The sequence below is a fragment of the Schistocerca serialis genome, chromosome 4 (assembly GCF_023864345.2).
Source record: "Schistocerca serialis cubense isolate TAMUIC-IGC-003099 chromosome 4, iqSchSeri2.2, whole genome shotgun sequence".
NCBI lineage: Eukaryota > Metazoa > Arthropoda > Insecta > Orthoptera > Acrididae > Schistocerca > Schistocerca serialis.
The window spans coordinates 250,083,834-250,105,039 of NC_064641.1; the positions used below are offsets into that span (position 1 = coordinate 250,083,834).

A 21,206-nucleotide genomic window follows, 5' to 3' on the forward strand; every position below is an offset into this window, starting at 1 on the left:
CCTAGGAAGACTGCCAGCATTGCAGGTGAATTATTGTTCACCATAAGCAGCGTCTATACAGCATCGATGAACACGGAATAGCTACAAGCACAATGACAAGGGATGAACAGGAAAGAAAGAAATCCTTCCCATCATTCCTCCAAATAGTATCTGTCCTACAAGTCTGTAAACCTGAAACCACATTGGATTAAAAAATCCACAAATTAAAAATGATAAACAATGTCATCCATATACAGTCACTATGGGATTTTACATTTTCCAAGCTATGGTCTGAAGGATGAACTGCATTTTTCCCTCTCTTCTAAAAAAAATCAGCTGGATTTTAAAGGCAAGAATTTGTATTAAAAATGGCTTACTGCACACATCACTGTATACTTCGACAAGCTATATTTTTATAGTTGTAATGTCTTTTCCTCAACTCTAGCTTCCTTCTTGGAGATAAACTGAGTGAGACATAATTAGGTTGAAAGATGATGATGGTGATGGTGGTGATGATGATGATGACAAAAACACACCAATAATAAGTAAAATAAAAAATAAGGTGTTAGAGGCACAATAACCTGTTCATAGCATAAGTCAGGAAAGCACGGAGATCAGTCTTTGATATCCCTCCAATTGGATTTACATCAGCACTGGAACAGTCATATTTAGTCATGTAGCCACGCAATGCTTCATCAACATTTGCCGATCCAAGTACCAGCAATCCTCCTGGCCTGTTACGTACCCATAGCATGAGTTGAGCAAAAAGATACGAAATTACCATCCTCAGTCTTGCCTGCAAAAAAGAAATCATTGTTACAAATGATGGACAATTCACATTACTTTGTAATTTACTGAAAGTCTACTCACAACAACTACTCATCATGTAATGTCATCTAACAATTTTGCTAACATCCCTGATAATGATAGTGGAAGTGTGGATGCACTGTAATAAGGTCTTTAGCATACATATTGTAACATTATGGCCATGTGGTTAAAAGTGATAAACCAACCAGAAGTAAACAAAACAAAAAAAGATATTTGCATGAATTACCTGGCACTCTCATGCAAGTATTTACACCTAAAATAAAGGGCAAGTTTACCTTTAACGAACAACTGCTTCATTTTCACAGAGTAAAATGGAGTTTTTTAACATGTAGTGTACAGGTACCTCATGATTACTATTTTTCCCCATCATCTACAGCAATGTCTCCTCCTCTCACTCACGTGAGTTACCAGAAGCCATGGATATTAAAGAAAATACATTAATATTTTTCATAAAAAACTTCGGAAGCTTCATTGATAGAACGGATAAACTCCATATACCCACAGAGGAAAATGATGGGTTGAGTCACAGACCAGTACAACAAAAAAGGAATGCTACAAACACTTCAGCTTTCGGACAAAGCCCTTCTCCAGAAGTAGAAAATACACATCCATACCCACAATAACAACTCACACACGTGTCCATTGCTTGCCTCAGGGTACTAAGGCCCTTGCCTTCCTACTGAATTCATGTCAAATTGCACTCTTTCATTTGCACTGTATGTCCACCAGATGTGACGTTTAACAACTATAGTTTTACAAATATAGTAGGTGCTACTACCAAAGATAACATGTTTAATGTCAGAGATGCATAATTTCTATGATAAATGTGTGTTATGTTATATTATATTATTTCTTAAAATTTCTTTAAAATCAGCATATTTCTACAGGGAGAACAACTTTATTCCTTGCAAGTGGTGCATACTGAACTTTTCATTAAGGTAAGCAGTTACAAAAGAATAAAATATACTTTTACAATATGAAATTTTACAATATGAAATTACCATTTCGGTGAATTGTTGTCACCGAGTCATAAAACCCTTCTCTCAGTTGCCAAAGAAAACCCTTTTTGAGCAATAACAGAGTAAGTTTGCAAGCTGTTCTTGTGCTTATGAACTACGTCATTGTTTTTTGAGCTTTTTATTGTTGAACAGCATCTCACAACCAATGCACTGGATGCAGGATTACTCCAAATTAGTTCAAAGAATTTTAAAATTTCACAGTATGGAGACCACCTGACACATTTCAACAAGTCACCAACAATTTTATGATGCAGTTCTCTGGAAATAAAGGTGACAAGTAGCTATGAACTTAAAAAGGTAAAAAACAGCAATCTGGAGGGCACGGGGAAGGGGAAGAGATAGTAGTGTATGAGTGGGGACAGATGAACACTGTCTGGTGGAGGGACTAGCCTGCCAACAGGTGGCATCAGAGATACTTCCCACCCCTCCTAAAGTAGTCTTCTGTTGCCCACCCAACCTCCACAACATCCTAGTCCATCCCTATGCCACTCCCAACCCCTTGTCATAAGGATCATATCCCTGTGGAAGACAAGTGCAAAACCCACCCAATCCACCAACCCAGCACTTCCTACTCCAGTCTGTCACCAGTTTATCCTCCACCATCAGGGGCCAGGCCACCTGTGAAAGCAGGCATGTAATTAACCAGCTCTGCTGCAATCATTGCACAGCTTTTTATACTGGTAAGACTACCAACCAGCTGTCCACCAGGATGAATGACCACCGCCAAACTGTGGTCAAGAGCAAAGTAGGCCACCCTGTGGCATAACATCCAGCTGAACTTAACACACTTGAATGGCCACAATCCACGGTAACATACTGTCCCGACACCCTCCACCCAACAGTTTCCACCCCCTCTATCCTATCATCTCTTCCCCAGTCTAATCTCCTATCCTGTTTATTTGCAGCCCTCTGCCAATGCATGCAGCCCTCTGCCAATGCATCCACACGTCTTTCTCCACTCCTCTCCTTTTATGCACCTTTTTTACCCCACTTCCCTGCCCAACATCTCCTGGCACTGCTCCTACTGGCGGTCTAATCTCTGCACACAGCATCAGACAGCGTTTTTCTCTCGCCACCTATACACAATTATCCCTTCCCTTTCCCTGCCCCCTCCAGATTGCTGCTTGCATCCCATGTGACAGGTGAATTCCAGTCAGAGATGCTGAATTGGCGGTCATGGGAGTGGTTTGGACTCAGTGGAATGCACACTACACTGCATCTGGCTTGAAACTGTCTTTGACGTAATCAATCTGTCACAGGTTGTTGTACCACTGTGGTGCCAACTGCTGCTCAAATTGCTGCTGCAGATGCAGTGTGATGCACTAGAGCCATATGCTTCCTGCAATATTGTACACTGAAAATTCAGCTTCTCATAGTTCTATTACATAACCTCATTCAAACTCAAGTGAGGTGGTGTTAATGGCATCTTCATCATTTTAAAGACATCCTTGATTAACATCAACTCACAGCTTCCAATCTCAAAGATAACTACAGCTCCCAACCATTACAATGTGTATTTAAGGCAAACCTGATTTGCATCCTCATGGTGACACTACTAGTGCCACTCTAATGCAACTGGCAAGAATTTGAAGAGACATCATCTTTCAGATGCAGAAACTTGCCTAGCAACTTTCGTTTATGTCGCACAACTCTGTCTTGGTACTGAGAGTTTTTTCTGTCAGTGTATATTGAGCTTTATTCACTGCAATATGATGCAAAATTACTACAATATTTAATTGCAAGACCGCATAAACTTTAGGCAGTTGCATCCTTACTTCCTCGTCTAGAGCCCAGATTCCTTTGGCTGACTTTTAAAGAAATTAGCAAGATCATTCAAAGTGAGGAAAAAATTCAGCAGTTTTTATCTTTGACTCTTTTTGTGATAGCAGTGAATTTAATTAATGAGTAAAAAAGAGAACAAATATTCCAGTAGGAAATGTGGTTATCACTCTTGACTGCAATTTTTTCAAATGAACTGCAGCTCTTTTGTAACACTGAGGATGTTCATCAGTTTTAAAAATCTCCCACAAATTTGCCTAAAAAGATCACAGTTTAATTTGCTGTGCCATGTAAAGATAAAATTGAGGCAGTCATTGAAAGCTTTGGATTTTATCAGAACTTGACATGACAAGTTAACCAATAACTTTTTATGCAAGACTCCACTGCGAAAGACTTTGTAGCTTTCACACTGTGACATAGTGAAGTACTAACGAGACCTGGAGAATGACACTTGTCAATTTATTAATCCATAATAACTAGGAAAAAGATTTAACTCACATATCTCCTTTTATATTTTATTCATGAGCACGATCGAAGCAGAGGCAATCAAATCATTCTGTTTCAGATTAACACTCCTGTGAACACAGAGGAATGTTCTAAATTATGTTCCAGCTTTTCATCATATTCACTAAAATGATTTGCAGGTTCAACACAATTTCATTTAGTGTTCACATATTAAGGCCTCCTGACAGCCACTGGTTGGTGTCAATGTTTTGTATTGAAAGATTGTATGCAAAATTTCATCTCAGTTATTTTATTATGTGTGATCCAGTTGCAGGTTTACACAGTTTTATTATGTCGTTCTCCTCTTCGAAACTGGGGACAGAAAAGTTGTGCAACAGAACCAAACATTCACACAAGTACAGCACTGCTTGGGTTTCCAAACTTTTGTTGCTCAGCATTATGATACAGAATGAGCTGGGTTGCTTACCTTCCTGGCTACAGGAGCATACCTATGCATAATGTAGAATGAACTGTTAAGACTGTTTATGGCACTGAGGTAACATAAAACCTTGGTACATGTGAGTAATTAGTTATCTGCCATAAAACCAGGAGTATGTTTTCCATAGCACCAGATATGAAATTACAATTTTTAGTTCCTCTAATATCATACAAAGATCATACAAAGGCCTGCAGTCACCACACTATGGGACCCGGACCTATGCACTATGCATGGGAAATTAACTTTAAGGCAATACTGAGGATTTAGACAAAGATGAGATAGGAGATGTGATTATATATATATGGAGCAGTGAAAGACCTGAGTCAAAAAAAGGTCCCAGGAGTAGATAACACTCAGTCAGAACTAGTGATAGCCTTGGGAGAGGCAGTCATGACAAAACTCTTTCATCTGGTGTGCAAGATGTACAAGGCAGGCAAAGTACCCTCAGACATAAAAAGAATACAATCATTCAATTAATAATAATAATAATAATAATAATAATAATAATAATAATACTACAAGAAGTTAGGAAAGATTTGGAAAAAAACAACATAAGTGAAAAAGATGCAACAGAAAGAGTGTGTTTCAAGAGGAAAGTGTTAAAAATGGAAGGATTCCAAGGCAAGAGGGAGAAGAAGACAGAGTCAAAATGGTCTGAGGAGAGATAAGGGACACATAGATAAAAGATGAAAGAATACTGGAGGAAAAAGAAAGAACAACAAAGAAGGAAGCATTGAAATTGGTGTGTGGTCCTTAGATGACCCAAAAAAACAACAATAATAATAATAAAATAAGAATAATAATAATAATAATAATAATCACATGCTGATATGTGTGAATATTACCAAACTACGTTTATCAGGTCATGGGTGCAAAATAGTAACACAAATTCTTTACAGAAGAAGAACAGAAAAGCTAACAGAAGCCAAATTCAGAAAAGATCAGTTTGGATACTGGAGAAATTTAGGAACATGCAAGGCAATACTGACCCTATGACTTATCTTGGAAGTCAGGTTAAGGAAAGACAAACATACTTTTGTAGAATTTTTAGACTTAGAGAAAGCTTTTGACAATGTTGACTGGAGTACTGCCTTTGGAATTCTGAAAGTAGTAGGCGTAAAATAGAGGGAGCAAAAGGATATTTACAACTTGTACAGAAGCCAGATGGCAGTTGTAAGAGTCTAGGGGCATGAAAGGAAAGCCATGGTTGAGAAGAGAGTGAGACGGGGTTGCAGCCATTCCAGATGTTATTCTTTCAATCTGTAAACTGAGCAAGTAGTAAAGGAAACCAAAGAAAAATCTTAAGTAGTAATTAAAGTTTAGGGAGAAGAAATAAAAACTTTGAGGTTTGCTGATGACACTGCAATTCTGTCAGAGACAGCAAAGAACTTGGAAGAGCAGTTGAACAGAATGGAACATGTCTTGAAAGGAGGACATAAGATGAACAACAACAATAAAAGCAAAATAAGGATAATGGAATGTAGTCTAATTAAATCAGATAATAGTGAGGAAATTATATTAGGAAACGACACACTAGATGTAGCAGATGAGGTTTGTTAATTGGGCAGAAAAGTAACTGATGATGGCCAAAGTAGATAGGATATAAAATGTTGATTGGCAATGGCAATAAAAACATTTCTGAAGAAAAAATGAAAAATCCAGGATGTAATGTAACAGTATAACAAAAAGGGTAGCTGCTACTCACCATGTAGCAAAGATGCCGAGTCGCAGATAGGCACAACAAAAAGACTGTCAGAAAATAAGCTTTCGCCAATAAGGCCTTTGTCGAAAATAGTCAACACACACACACACACACACACACACACACACACACACACAACTCAACTGACACACATGACCATAGTCATCATTTGTTTGTGTGTGTGTGTGTGTGTGTGTGTGTGTGTGTGTGTGTGTGTGTGTATTTTCAACAAAGGCCTTGTTGGCCAAAAGCTTACTTTCCATCAATGTTTTTGTTGTGTCTATCTGCAGCTCAACATCTTCGCTATACAATGAGTAGCATTTTTGTAATATTGGTCCCAGTTAAAGATGCAGCAAGTCTCAGAACACCTGAGGTCTAAAGATGCCTTGAGAATGTGGCCATTCTTAGGTCAGATAAACAATATGCACTGTAGGACAGTGCAGGAAGGAACACTAGAGGTTTTATCCCCCAAGCTACCCTGTGAATCCCGCTTCAGCTGAACATGCTTTAGAAAACACGATTAAATTTGACAAAACCTTTGTCATGGCTTGCACTAGTGGCTTCTGGGACAGTGTAATTAAATATGCAATTGAAATAAAAACAATAATAATATCATTAATAGAGACAAGCAGCCACCTGCAGCTCATTGCTGTGTGGGATCCAATGGTCATGATGTTGAAGTTGGCACACTGAACACAGAGTCAACATATGCCTATATATGGTGATGCTGTGAGCACCAGTGATCTCACAGTCGGCAGTTAGTGTATCTATGGGTGAACCTACAGCACACTTGCAGTAATACCACTTGACAATGGCCAAGGAGCACTTTGTCGAAAGCTTGTGGAATTTTAACCATTTAACAAGACTGGAAATCCAAGAATATTTTATTTAATGGTACCATTGTGAGACTCCACATTCTTCAGGGTGTATACGTGGACAAGGAAAAAAACTCCCGGATTTTTCCCGGATTTTCTGGTTGAAAATACACTCTCTCACGGGTGAAGATACACTTTTTCCGTGTTAAGTGACAGTATACTCTTATTCGGCACTGTAAAACTCATCAATCCTTTGAATATTTATGGTTTTATATATCGGAGTAGAATTTCCCGGGACTTTAGAAAACGAAACTCAGGGGGGAAAAAACACATTTTGAAAGACCTTTGATGTGCAGCAACATGTACGCTGCATATTTTCGTATTACGAAGGTATAAATTCGAATTCACCAAACACTACATGTCACTTTCCGAAGCATTGAAATCGAGATTGCGATGCACTTTTGTAAGCCCGTCATAGCTTACATCACGTGATCTCACCTGCTGATGACAGCATAGGACACGTGATGTAGTCAGCAAACAGCAAGATCACTCTTACGTAGCGCGAACACACAAATAAGAAAAGTTAACGGTTTAAATTAATATACATAGCATTCACATATAACATTGGTCTCAAAGATTACTAAGCTGGAAGAGAAGCTAAGCTCCTACATATAAAGTAGATCTTTTTGCACTTGTTACACTTTAAGGTACATCACACAAATGAGCCAGTAAAATTTTTAATAACGACGTAAATGTCTGATCTTCTGGGCTTGAAATTCTTCTAAATGATCGTCCTCAAAGAGGTGATTTTTAAATGAGAGTCAAACGCTTTGTGATTTAAAAAATTCATCGTACATTCTCGCACATAGCTCATCTTAAGTAAAAGTACATGTGCTTTGAATGTAACGCTTTTCAAACCACCATTCATAATATTTTCCCGCGACCTGTTAGAAATAGGTTCGTTTCTGCGGTTGCAAGGGAGCGCCAGATAGAGTCACCGTGCTTGCGCAGCAACGATGACGCAAGAAGTCCATATGTCCGTACGTGTAAAACATTAAAAGATCTTACATTATGTCATAAAAGAAACAAGACACCCGAGGATACTTCAAGAGCGTCAGAATTTCGTGAACCATACTAAAACGCACAATTCGGCTTAAAATGCGCATCCGTATGTAAATTTTCTTGGAGTACCAGTACTGTATTAAGTCATGTTTGGTTCTTTATTATGGCGTAATGCCATACGTGCACTTGAAATGCAGTGAACAGTTTAAACTAACCAATAGTGTGAAATTAAACACTTCATTTCAAATAAATTGACTGCCTCAACAGAAAAGATTAGTAAAAGCCAAATCTCTTTAGCAAACCAGCAAAAATAACTTAATTGTTCTGTAAGGCAATTAATGTTTGACTGTCACAAAGGTGGAAATAAAATCTAAAACGAATAACATATTTTAGCCTTCCGTAATAATTTTGAGTAAAGACGAAGAGGTACTGTACAAAGATCGTGACGATGTCCTCCAGAGTTGGGAAGAATATATAAAAGAGCTATATGACACAAATAGCAAACCAGAAACTCTGGAACTTGAATCACACAACATGTAAGTGATGAAGAGAAAGGACCGACCATCATAATGGAAGAAGTAAAGTCTGCCATTGCTGCAATGAAAAATGGCAAAGCAGTAGGTACAGATACAATACCGGGAGAAATACTAAAATGCTTGAACCACAATGGAATAAGAGAAATATTGAGGTTATGTAATAAAATATATGACAGTGGTGAATGGCCTGAGGACTTTTTGACAACAGTAATGATTCCATTACCGAAAAAACAAGGAACCAAGAAATGCAGCGAGCACAGGACAATCAGCCTCATTTCACATGCAGCCAAAGTGATATTAAGAATAATTAATAAAAGACTTGAAAAAGTAATAGAGGAGAATCTCGGCGAGGAGCAGTTTGGCTTTAGACGGAATACGGGCACCAGAGATGCAATAGGGCTCCTACGAATATTGGGAGAAAGGTTTATTGAAAAAGGAAGAGACCTATATATGTGCTTCATCGATTTAGAAAAGGCATTTGACAATGTGGTTTGGGACAAGCTGGCGACTATTATGAGGGAAAAGAGAGTGGACTGGAAAACCAGAAGACTTATAAACTCATTGTACCTTAATCAAAAAGTTTCAGTAAAAGTGAGAGGAGAAAGTACAAACTGGATCAGACTAGGGAAAGGAGTAAGACAAGGATGCTGTTTATCACCTACTCTTTTCAACCTGTACTTGGAAAATATGATTGACCAATGCTCATTAGATGACAAAGGAGTAGAAACTGGAGGAAGAAGAGTAGGGTGCTTGAGATTTGCTGATGACATGGTCCTTCTAGTCACAGGGGAAAAAGAATTACAGGATTTGGTGGACACCATTGCAACTAACGGAAAAAAATATGGAATGAAAATTAACACAAATAAAACAAAAGTATTGGCAATAGGAGGAAATAAGGAAATAAAAATTGTGCTGAATGGAGAAACACTAGAACAGGTGCAAAATTTTAAGTATCTTGGAAGCAGGATAGACACCGACTGGAAGTGCACCACAGAAATTAAAACAAGGATAGCAATGGCAAAAGAGGCGTTTTATAAGAAAAGGAGAATCTTCTGCAGCGGTCTGGACAGAGAACTCAGAAAGAGACTCATAAAATGTCTTGTATGGAGTGTTCTTCTATATGGTGCTGAAACATGGACTATGAGGAAAAAAGACAGAGAAAGGCTGGAGGCTTTTGAGATCTGGGCATGGCGGAAGATGGAAAGAATAAGTTGGATGGACAGAGTAAAAAATGAAGAAGTACTGAGAAGAGTGGGAGAGAAAAGGCAGTTACTAGATGTAATAAAGAGAAGAAAAAGAAATTGGATTGGGCATATATTAAGAAAGAATGACGGACTGATAAAAACAGTTTTAGAAGGTTATGTAGAAGGGAAAAGGAAGCGAGGAAGGAAGAGATTCCAGATACTGGATGACATGATGGACGGTACAACATACAGCAGCCTTAAGAAGGAAGCAATGGATCGCAGAAAATGGAGAGGCAAAGGACCTGCTAATATAGCAGATAACTGATGATGATGATGATATTGAATAACGCGAACGTATTTTAATTCATTTGATAGCTCCCGGCCACAAAAATCTGTTTTGTTATCATTTAACGTGAGAGCAATAAACGAAGACAAAACAACAAAATCACTAAACGTAAACACAGGTCACGTGGAGTCGACCCACCTCCCCACCACAAGTCAGACTGCTCTGTGCATCAGCCCCATATTTACTAATTTCCGAACCAGGGCAATATTAAGTAGTGGCGCCCAGCCACGCTTCTGTAACCAGAAGCGGGAGAAGGTACTACTCATACGCGACTCAACTGTGCAAGTGCAGGAGCCCGCCCGCAACTGCTCAAACGAATCTAATTTAAACAGTTGTCACGCCACGGTCATCGGAGGCAATTTGTCGTTACAAAGCATTGCGTAGTCTTCCTAAAGCCTTTGACACACTTTGCTGTTGGCAGACGCTTCTATGAGCACTGTTTTGTTGTTTTATATGGTGCATTTCCTTTGAAACTTAAGTTTTATTTTAGTTTTTTTTTCTCTCGTACATGTTTTGTTGCTGCAGTATTATTCTGCAGTAGCGGGATACAGTAATATCCTTTGTTAAGAGTATTAGTCCTTACCGGTCAAAAAACACAAAAATTTAACTGAAAACTAAAACAATGAAAACTTCCCGGAATTCTAAACAATTCCCGGGTTTTTCCCGGTTTTCTCCCGGATGAAAAAATTCCCAGGTTTTTCCCGGATCTCCCGGGTCATATACACCCTGTTCTTACATAACCAGAGAGGCGTTTTAATTCATGTAAGCACAAACTCCATCCATAGTAACAATGAGATTGGCAAAAACTATGTAGAGAACATAGGTAAGTGATACTTACGTCAACAGAGTAAACAGTGGCATTAGGGAACAGTCTACCAGGTTTAAGATTAATTTCACTGACCAAAATATTTCAAATAATAGACATCTGGGAAAAGATTGCCTACAACTGAATAGGTTTGCTTTGTGAACTTTAGTAAAATGCTTACAGATGTGTGTGAAATTCTAAAAATAGTACTTTCAAATTGTATAAATACAAAAATAATATACTTAAATGAACACTGATTACCTGAGGAATGCATGAAAGTTTTAAATAGGTAGCGAGCAACTTTTGTAATATAAATAAATCTTTTGAAAGTTCCTGTATCCTTACTATTCCTTCAATATTTGACAACATAAGTTGTGATCACAGCTAATCTTAAATATGTCGGTTGAAAACAGCAAATCCACAAACATTCACTATTTAGTTCAGACATATGGTTTCATGCTAAACTTTTCTAAAAAAAAAAAAACAGATCAGTGATCTGCATTGATAATGCTACAACAAACTACTGGTTTGAAAACAGAAATAAGTACTGATCAGACCTAAGTATTTCATATCATTCAGCTCTGTTTGTCTAGTTCCCAAAAGGAGATGAACTAAAGGCTACAGAAACGCACATATAAAGGAATTTTAGCAAAAGTAATACGGATTTTTTCTACAGTAAACTAACAATATCCTGGGTTGTTGGCACATCGGTAAACATGTAACATGTCACAGTGTGTTCATAATTTGTTAGGCAAATTTCAGTTTCCATGGATAGTTACTCTCACACAATTGCTCGCAGTTACTATTTGCTTATATTTGCTACTCATTTAATGTTCATAATAATTAGCAGTTGACTTTGCACTATCACCAAGTATTAACAATGGAGAAAAAATTGAATTAATTTTCTTTGTGATGTCTTCTGCTATACTGCTGATAGTGTTTGTCTTTGTGCATGTTTCAGAGTTTCACAGTAATTTGGAATGCAATCAAAGTTTTTCAAAGATGAAATATGAAGAACATGGCATGCAATTGAAATCACCTATTTCTCCTGAAGACCTACATATGTATTGTTTATTAGTTAATTTCTTGGACATTCATTCCAATGATCTTGATATACAGCAAAAGAAACAGGAAAAAACTAACAATTCTGTTAATTGTGGTTCGAACAATGATTGTTGTGCTAATTAAAGTCCAGAACAAAAACACTGGACCTTCCAATCCCAAAGACAACATGCATAATAATAGTCTTCAGCAAGAGGTGTACATTTTTTGATTATACAAAGAACGGAGAAAAATGCTTAATCTTAAACAATGTGCAAAGCTGGTTTCAATTTGTAAAACCTGAACCTGAATTATATAAATGGAAGAAAGATTTACACAATGTACTTTAGTGTAACATGACAGTTCATTATGAAATGCCATGGCACATTCTTAGGCTCTTTGAGAAATGGAAGATATTCACATGAATGTAAAGAGAAAAACTATTATTTCAAGGTAACTGAACTAGAGTGGAGCAAAACACTGCCACTAGGCTTCTGTTTACACAGAGAGAACAATGTATGCAGGAGCTGCACATCCCACGCGCATGAGTGGTGAACGGAAGATGTCACTTGCTGTGATGGAAGGTGTAACGATGGACCGCTAAGGAATAAGAGTCTATATTAGCAATAACGTTACATAAAATGTAGTGTAACTGGCTTACTCTATTGTACACATACCATAGATAATGAGGAGCATGGAGCTCATTGTAAAGTGTATTGTGTTAATGGTTAATTTGACACTATAAGTAGTTGAAATGATGGAGCTCTGGTCATGAATGCTTTACGTTGTTCAAGGAAAGAAATGAGCTCTTTTTTCCAGCAAATTCGTGAATTATTCTGGGAAGAGGATCGAAGAACATGAAGATTATTAGCTGGGACTGAATAGCATGATCAGCTCTACAAGATAAATTCATAGGTGACAAATCGAACCTACAAAAGTCTTGTGCTATTCCAGGAAGACGTATGTAACTGGTAGGTTTGACATCCCACTGTGAGCACTAGGCACATGATATATGTTGACATAATAAGAAGAAAATTTGGAGAAATAGTAAGAGGTACAGAAAAAGTACACGTTGCCGGGTGCAACAACAGTAAATGGTCATGGAACAGCAATACTTACAGCCGTGCACACATTATTCATTGTCGCTGAATAAATTGTTAAAATACGAACAGGAAGCAAAAACAAATGATACATAGTGCAGCTGACTACAATATCTGAGTCCACCAATACAATAATGTGCTTGTGTGATAAAATACGAATTCAAGGCATGTTTTGCATTACGAAATGGAAGAATTCTTGGTGAGTTTGTAGCAGCCAACTGACGCTGCATCAGCTGATCCATAAGAGACATTATGATCGGCAGCAGCTCAGTGCAGTTGTTCAATATGATGCAGCCACAAAGCAGTCACAGTTTGTCCCAAATACGCTGTATCATCAGCAGGTGAGCTGTGATTATTACAATTTAAAGCACTATTTCTTTGTGTTGTGGTAAAAGGAGACTAGAATAGAAAGTTAGTAATCTGGTGATTAAATCAATAATACTTATTAGTAATTAAAAGTATGATGATAGTATATGCATATGTGGCACAGGAAAATGGCCATGGAAGCACAAGGAGTAAGTATGACGATTTTATTTGTGAAATTCAAGGAGCTGTCTAAGATCGAAGAGGATAGTATTAATAAGAAAATAAAAGACAGTAATGATAAGATTAGTAACAAACTCTCACTAGTCCAAAACAGTAATGGCAAGATTAATATAGCTATCACAAATGCAGGACAGTGTAATCTCAACTTCCAAAGAAATAACAATGAATTTAGACATGAGTTTAAACAAAGGATGCTCAAGAGGTTCTGCAGTCATAAAAACAAAACAAAAAAGGAATGTAAATTGTGAAGGATCAAATCACAGAAGCAACAGGATGTATCAAATTACTACAACAGAGAAGTGAAAATGGGGATACTATTTGTTCATTAGATGATTACTGATTTGGAGGAAAGGGTACAGGCATTTGCAGATCAAAAATTCATGAGATGATTACTGATTTGGAGGAAAGGGTACAGGCATTTGCAGATCAAAAATTTAAAGAGAAGGCAGAAAATCTGAGTAGTGCCAAACTGCCTGGGGAAGAGGCTGCTCAACAGAACAACGAGTTTAAATGGTTATGGGATGAATTGGCTAAAACACGCCACAAACTTAAAGATACTCACTGCATGGGACAATGTAGTGTCATTAGTACATCGTTGGAAGAATTGCATATAGAAAAGGCAATCTATATAAGCACTTTCCAAAATTCAAACCCAATGGTGATTTACACCCTACTTACTTACGGGTATTTTCAAGATCTTCACCATGTCAGTGGGAAGATTAAAAAAAGACAGAATTTTCTTTCAGTTATTTGGTGGGTGACACTGTGGAGTGGAGAAATGCTCACTCAGAAGAGTTTGTATCTTGGAATAACTTCCACAAAAAGTTTAAATGGAAGTACTTGTCTCAAGGCATACAGGAGAAACTAACATTAGAATTGCCTGACCCCAAATATTATAGCAGTTCATGGGACAGCTTTAAGAAGTACATACCATGGCATCTTACTAGACTGAAATACTTACACACTCAAACAATGGAAAATCCAGAATGGAATGTAACAATACCAGAGAAGGAAAGTTGCTACTCACCATATAGCGGAGATGCTGAATCGCGATAGGTACAACAAAAAGATTAACACAATTATAGCTTTCGGCCATTAAGACCTTTGTCAGCAGTAGACACACATACACATACACACACACATACTCAAGCAAATGGAACTTGCACACACGTCTGCAGTCTCAGAGAACTGAAACCACGTCTTTGAGACTGCAGGTGTGTGTGTGTGTGTGTGTGTGTGTGTGTGTGTGTGTGTGTATTACCCTATTATGTGCGTAAAGAGATTTTATATAGAGGATGGACAACGGTAAATGAGTTATCATCCTTTGTAGACAGATTAGGTACAATGAATAATGAGAAAAGGAATAATAATTATGATATAAAAGCTGATAGTAACCAAATAAATTGCGAATTCCATAAAAGGAGAGAGACAAACTTTTGTCAAGTTACAAGATCTGCCAATGGCAAGAATATACAATACAACAGTAGGTCAAGAAATGACAACCCTCAGACATTTGTTAACACGGCAACGAATAACAGTAATCCACAACTACAAGCAATTGTACCTTCACAAACTATGGTAGTGGTGGCAAATGGAAAACATCCTGGAGATGGGGCCACGATTCAGGACATATCTACGTCAGAGCAGACCCATATGTTGACAAAGTCATAGCATTTACACAAACACTGTAAATGAGGGAATGGTTATTAAAGGAAGAAGAGCAGAATGAGACTGATGAGAATAGTAAACCTATATTTACAAGACACACAAATAATTGTAAAACTGATGTCTACACCGATTCAGCCAACAAAATTTCATGTGTGTCAGAATCTTTGTTAGAGATATTAAAACAAAGAACAGAGTATCCCTTGATTCCTGGACTGGAACGTATGCTGTCAGCCTTACCAAGGCAAAAGGAAAGCAAATAAAACAAGAAATCAGGGTGTCCGAAAAGACTTTCCCTGATTACATAAATTGATAACTCAGGCTAGAAGTAAGATACAAATATGAAACTTGTGTCGAATTGTTTACAACTATCAAAGTTTTTTTTTCTGTTTTAGGTTCGCAGTACATAAGTAGTGGATGAGGTGCAGTGTCCGAGAAGCCATGTTAACCAATCAGGAGAAGGCACAGTGTGTCCTGTGGTACCATGAGACACGATCACCAAGCACAGTGCAGATACACTTCCAGACAATATTTGGAAGGAATCCACCTGATGTCAAGAGCATTAAAGCCTGGTATGAGAAGTTCAAGAACACAGGATTGGTTGCTGACCTTCCAAGGTCTGGTCGACCAAGAACCTCAGCAGACAGGGTGGAAGCTGTAAGGCAATCTTTTTCCGCAAAGTCCGAAGAAATCAGTGCGCAGGGCCTCACGTGAATTACAGATGCCAAAAAGCTCTCTCCATGACATTTTACACAAACATTTAATGTTTTGTGCATACAAAGTGCAAATCGTTCAGGCCTTGTTGCCCAATGACAGTACACGTCGATATGACTTTGTGGTCGAAATGCTATCACGTATTGAGGACGATGATGATTATTTCAGACGAATTGCCTTTTCTGATGAAGCGACCTTTTTTGTCAGTGGACTAGTGAATCGCTATAATGTGCGCATTTGGGGTTCACATCCCCCTGGCGAGGTCATGGAGTGCACCAGAGGCAGTCCAAAGGTGAATGTTTGGTGCGCCACGCTATTGCACGACCCTTCTTCGCTGAGGCTACCATCACATCTGCAGTGTACCTGGACATGTTGCAACTGTATGCTGTTCCTCAACTGCTTCAGTATCACCCCGATGTCTTGTTTCAGCAACATGGTGCACTGCCTCATTGGGGTTTGGACGTCCGTTCCTATCTCGATATGATCTTTCCTGGGCGATGGATTGGTCATGATGGGGACCAACGGTTTGGCCTCCACGCTCTCCTGACATAACCCCATTACATTTCTTTTTATGGGGTTATGTCACAGACGAGGTCTACCGAACACGTGTACCAGATCTTGAAACCCTGCGGCAACGGATAACCACAGTCGTTGAATTGATCCCTCCAGTGATGTTAGCTAATGTGTGGACGGAAATTGAATATTGCCTAGATGTGCTATGTGCTACCAAGTGTGCTCATGTGGAAATTTACTGATGTGTGAAAAAACTTTGATAGTTTGTAAACAATTAGACACCAGTTTCATATTTGTATCTTACTTCTAGCCTGAGTTATCAATTTATGTAATCAGGGAAAGACTTTTTGGACACCCTGTATGATTACCTTTAAATATAATGAATTTTTCTATTATGTAAACCTTCTCAGTCATAACAAATGTGAACATACAATTGTTACTTGATACTGATTGGCTTCTAACATACAACGTAATATTAGACTGCTACAAAACAGTCAAGGTTTAAACGTAATAACAATAACTACATAATACCATTTAAGAATTAAAACTTGGTAGGTAGGAAGACTTGTACTATGTTTAATCACCACATTGGTTTGGATGTAACACTGACCATCAGTCTCTCTTATTTTTCTAGATTTTGGGATGTCAGTTATGAGACGTTTGCAAGTAGTCTTTTTTTGTCCCAATTTGCATTGAAGAGAGAGAAAGCTGCAGAATATACTTATCACTGACATTGTTCCATATGAATATGTCATAGCACTCGATGACTGCGCAAATGACTCTACCTTTTTTGGTCGAAATAGTAAAGTGTGGTTTGCACGGAACCTCACTGACTGGCTTTATACACAGCATTTTAGAGGATAACAAGCAGCTTCTCTTTATGCAAGCTTTCGACCAAAAAATGCAGAGTCATTTGTGCAGTCGTCGAGTGCTATGACATATTCATATGCAACAATGTCAGTGATAAGTATATTCTGCAGCTTTCTCTCTCTCTCTCTCTCTCTCTCTCTCTCTCTCTCTCCAATGCAAATTGGGACAAAAAAAAATGACTACTTGCAAACGTCTCATAACTGACATCACAAAATCTAGAAAAATAAGAGAGACTGATGGTCAGTGTTACAGCCAAAACATCATCTTACCAGTTGCAGAAAATAATGCATTGGTTTTGTTGGACTCTTGGCCTGGACATACCAGCATCTCTGTCATTAGAAGGACAAAGAAATGTATATAACTCTGATTCTACCCAGAACTAATAGCCTGATTCAGTCTCTCAATAAAAAAAAAAAATTCGAAAGTGTAATGCGTTTTTCAGGAAACTGTCAGATAGTATTAGTTCCGACAGTTCCTTGTCATTTCAGGTTTTATCTGTGGAACAGCACTGTTAATCTTTAGTTATTTCTGTACTGTCAGTCTGCATCAGCACACTTTACGAATTTGATCAAGTATGCCTAGTACGCAGCACAATATGCAGAACAACACATATGACCATTTCTTACTCCATTTCAGTTCTGTCTATGTAAAACTAGTAATTACTGTGAGATGCCTGAATGCAATGATTTTTCTTTTATTAGGTGGTGTCCCTGGGTAAGGAAACTGTCCATTTTTGTCATCCAATAGCCACTTTGCATTTCTGTGGCTACTACAGAGAATAAATAAGGAACTGTTTCATTATTAGAAAAATGATACATGATGCAGAAATTATCATATGAAATGTACTACAGGAATTTTTATAAAATATTTGATGTCAACAAATTGACATCTCTATTGATGGCAGTCATCTGTAATATATCATAGACTGCTTTCATTTTGTCTTGTCTGCTAATCACTTGCATAACAATGCATCTGCAAGTTTAACTGTCAATATGAATGGTATGGATTAAGTCTGCTTAAAATTCACGTGTGAGCACTTTGTATTTTGCACTATGCGGAACTATGTCCTCCTGTCATGGCTGCATCTGCTTATTTGCCGATTCATGCGCTGGGCAGGAAGGGCTGTACCAACCACTGTTATAATCAGTGCACTATGTGGCAAAAATGAGTAACAAAATTTTTTTTAAATACTTGCAGCACGCCTTAAAATCTTAGTTACTAGCTAAAATTTTAACAGTGTATTGCTTTCAGTGTCTTCCTACTGTGTGAAAAATTTCAGGATAGGGTTCAACAAGTTGCACTGGACCATTCCCTTGTAAGTGTTGTACACTGGCCTATAGACTACAGTTCAAGCACCAGAAACCATGAAAAATATTTAAATTGTTTCTCAGATGTACTCAGTGATGTTTTTCTTGCAGAACCTGACAAAAGTAAGCAAGCAGTAAAATTCAGTGGCTTACACAAGGAACAAAAGTCTCTAGCACCAGAGCTCCACAATGAGCAACTCCAGATTGGAATATCAACAATATAAGGAAAAGGATATATTACTACTCCGCATTAAGGTGATGTGATGAGTTGCTGACGTGCACAATGAGAAGATTTTTATGCACTTAGCTTTTGGCCAAAGTCTTCTCCAGAATATAAAATGCGCACATTCATTCACACAAGCAAGCACACCTCACACACACACACACACACACACACACACACACACACACACACACACACGAGACTGCCATCTTTGGCAGCTCAGACCGGAATATCCGGTGTCAAGTCTTGTTTTCCCTAAAACAAACTAGTGTAAAATTTAACAGGAGCAAGTATAAAGGATGTAATACATATTTACGTTCAGCTGTCCTGTGATCTGCACAATCACAGCACAAGACACAATTATAATTTTCATGTAGACTTCGCCTTCTTGCCAAGGGTGTGAGAACTCTAGTGCAAAAGAATTCAACACATTCCTATCTAACAGATAGAAATTGGGAATTTCTAGCAACATACTTCTGTTTGTACAAATTATCTGAATATCTACATTCAATTGAAAAGATCAGTTAGCTGCATAGGAAACAGAGTGTTTCATTATAAAGCTGCATGAAAAGTGTTACTGTACTGTAAACAGAACTCCTTATTTACAGATCTAGGTAACTATTTTCTCTGAAATTATTAATGTAATCATGTAAATGTTAACCTAATAATAGGAGATAAACAGCTCGTTTAATATAACTGAGGAAGCAGAACCTTTTTAAAATTGGCAGATTTTTTTCCTTCATTTGGTTAGTTTTAGCTAGCATAAGGATGGTGGAAAAAGTCTGTAACTCAGGTACATTGTACTGGGCTCCTTATTGTGGTGTTATACTTATCCAGTGAACTCTGTACCTAAAAATGGCTGTGTGGTATGAAGGACCAGGTGAACACAAGCAGATGACCATTTAAAGCCCCAATGACAAAGCTGTTCTAAAATACTGCACCTCCAAATAATTCCATACTAGTGTGTTAAAAAGTATGCCATAAAATGCAATCTTCGTAAGAAATCAAGGTGTACAGCCATCAGCAGGACCATATTTGCTACACTGGATTAGTATCCCTTGAGACCATAGTAAGAGTGGATAAGGAGCTCCCCTGTGTCTAGTATCCAGACCAAGCAATAGGCGATGATTTGCTTCAGGGTCTATTCTACACAGCTCATTACACCCATGTCTGGAGCATATAAGGTTCCTTGCTCTTTTAAGGAGAAATAAAAAAAAAAACCATGGTCCCTCCAAATTTTTTGAATTTATCCTGTGCCTAATACTGACTGAAAAATTCTAGGAGGATTTCATTTGGCTGTCTGCAGATGACTTAATATGTTACACTGGATTTAGTCACCACCAAGCACAATACTAGCAAAGTCTTGGACACACTTGAATACAGGTTCCATATGGAAAAGTAGCAGCTTTCGGATTCCAAACTGTTGGCTCTCAAAACTAAGCCATCCACCTCCTTGGCAACACTCTCATAGTAGAATGATGGATTCTGGCTGGTAGTGACAGTAGGCGTCGAGAAGTCATCAGTCACTGTTCAGACCATGTCCCCAGGCACTGTTTGGAGCCATCCCTACCTCATCACAGCTACTGTACTCAGCCAACTGTGTTTATCAAAAATCTTCTTGACAGCTTCCCATATTTGTGTAGAGCATGTTGGAATAGTTGATAAGAGTGTAGGAACACTTGCAGTGACCCATTTTGTGCTTTTTGACTGCACTGCACTGAGTGGCTCAGTGGAGATCTGAACTGCTGAGTGTAGTGTCTTAATCACTGTACTGCAGCATCCATGAAACCATGTTCTGTCCAATTCCAGAAGAGACATAATCTCTTGTGGCATTAGGCTTTCCATGGCTTAATACTTGATGGTGTGGTAGTGCAGTCCAATGACATATAGCATATTTTAAAACACTACAGAAAAGACATGTGGAATTGAGGGGATTGGGGAGAGGATTTGATAATGTCAGAGGGTGGCCCTGGCCTATGTGATCACCAAGTGTTTATGTGCATATTGTTACACCTTCTATTAATTATAAGTCAGTCTTGAGACACAGTTGACAAAAATGTCACTTTCTCCTCTCCCTATTGAGATAATCCATTCAGGATATCAACAGGTTTAAAAATTTGTCTCCTATAGTCAGAAGTTTGAGTTCTTCCACAAGTATACTGTATATTTATTTTACAATGTACGAGGGTGGTTTGAAAACTTCTCGGAATGAAATAGAAAACAAAGTAC

At 38.1% G+C, this 21,206-nt stretch overlaps 1 protein-coding gene across 1 annotated transcript in view; it reads right to left on the reverse strand.

Annotated features, from left to right (window-relative positions):
- LOC126473777 (glutamine-dependent NAD(+) synthetase) overlaps nucleotides 1-21,206 on the reverse strand; it is a 208,785-nt gene that overhangs the window by 68,762 nt on the left and 118,817 nt on the right. The window contains exon 12 of the mRNA XM_050101043.1: nucleotides 561-775. Coding sequence (XP_049957000.1) covers nucleotides 561-775 — 215 coding nt within the window. The remainder of the gene's footprint in view (nucleotides 1-560; nucleotides 776-21,206) is intronic.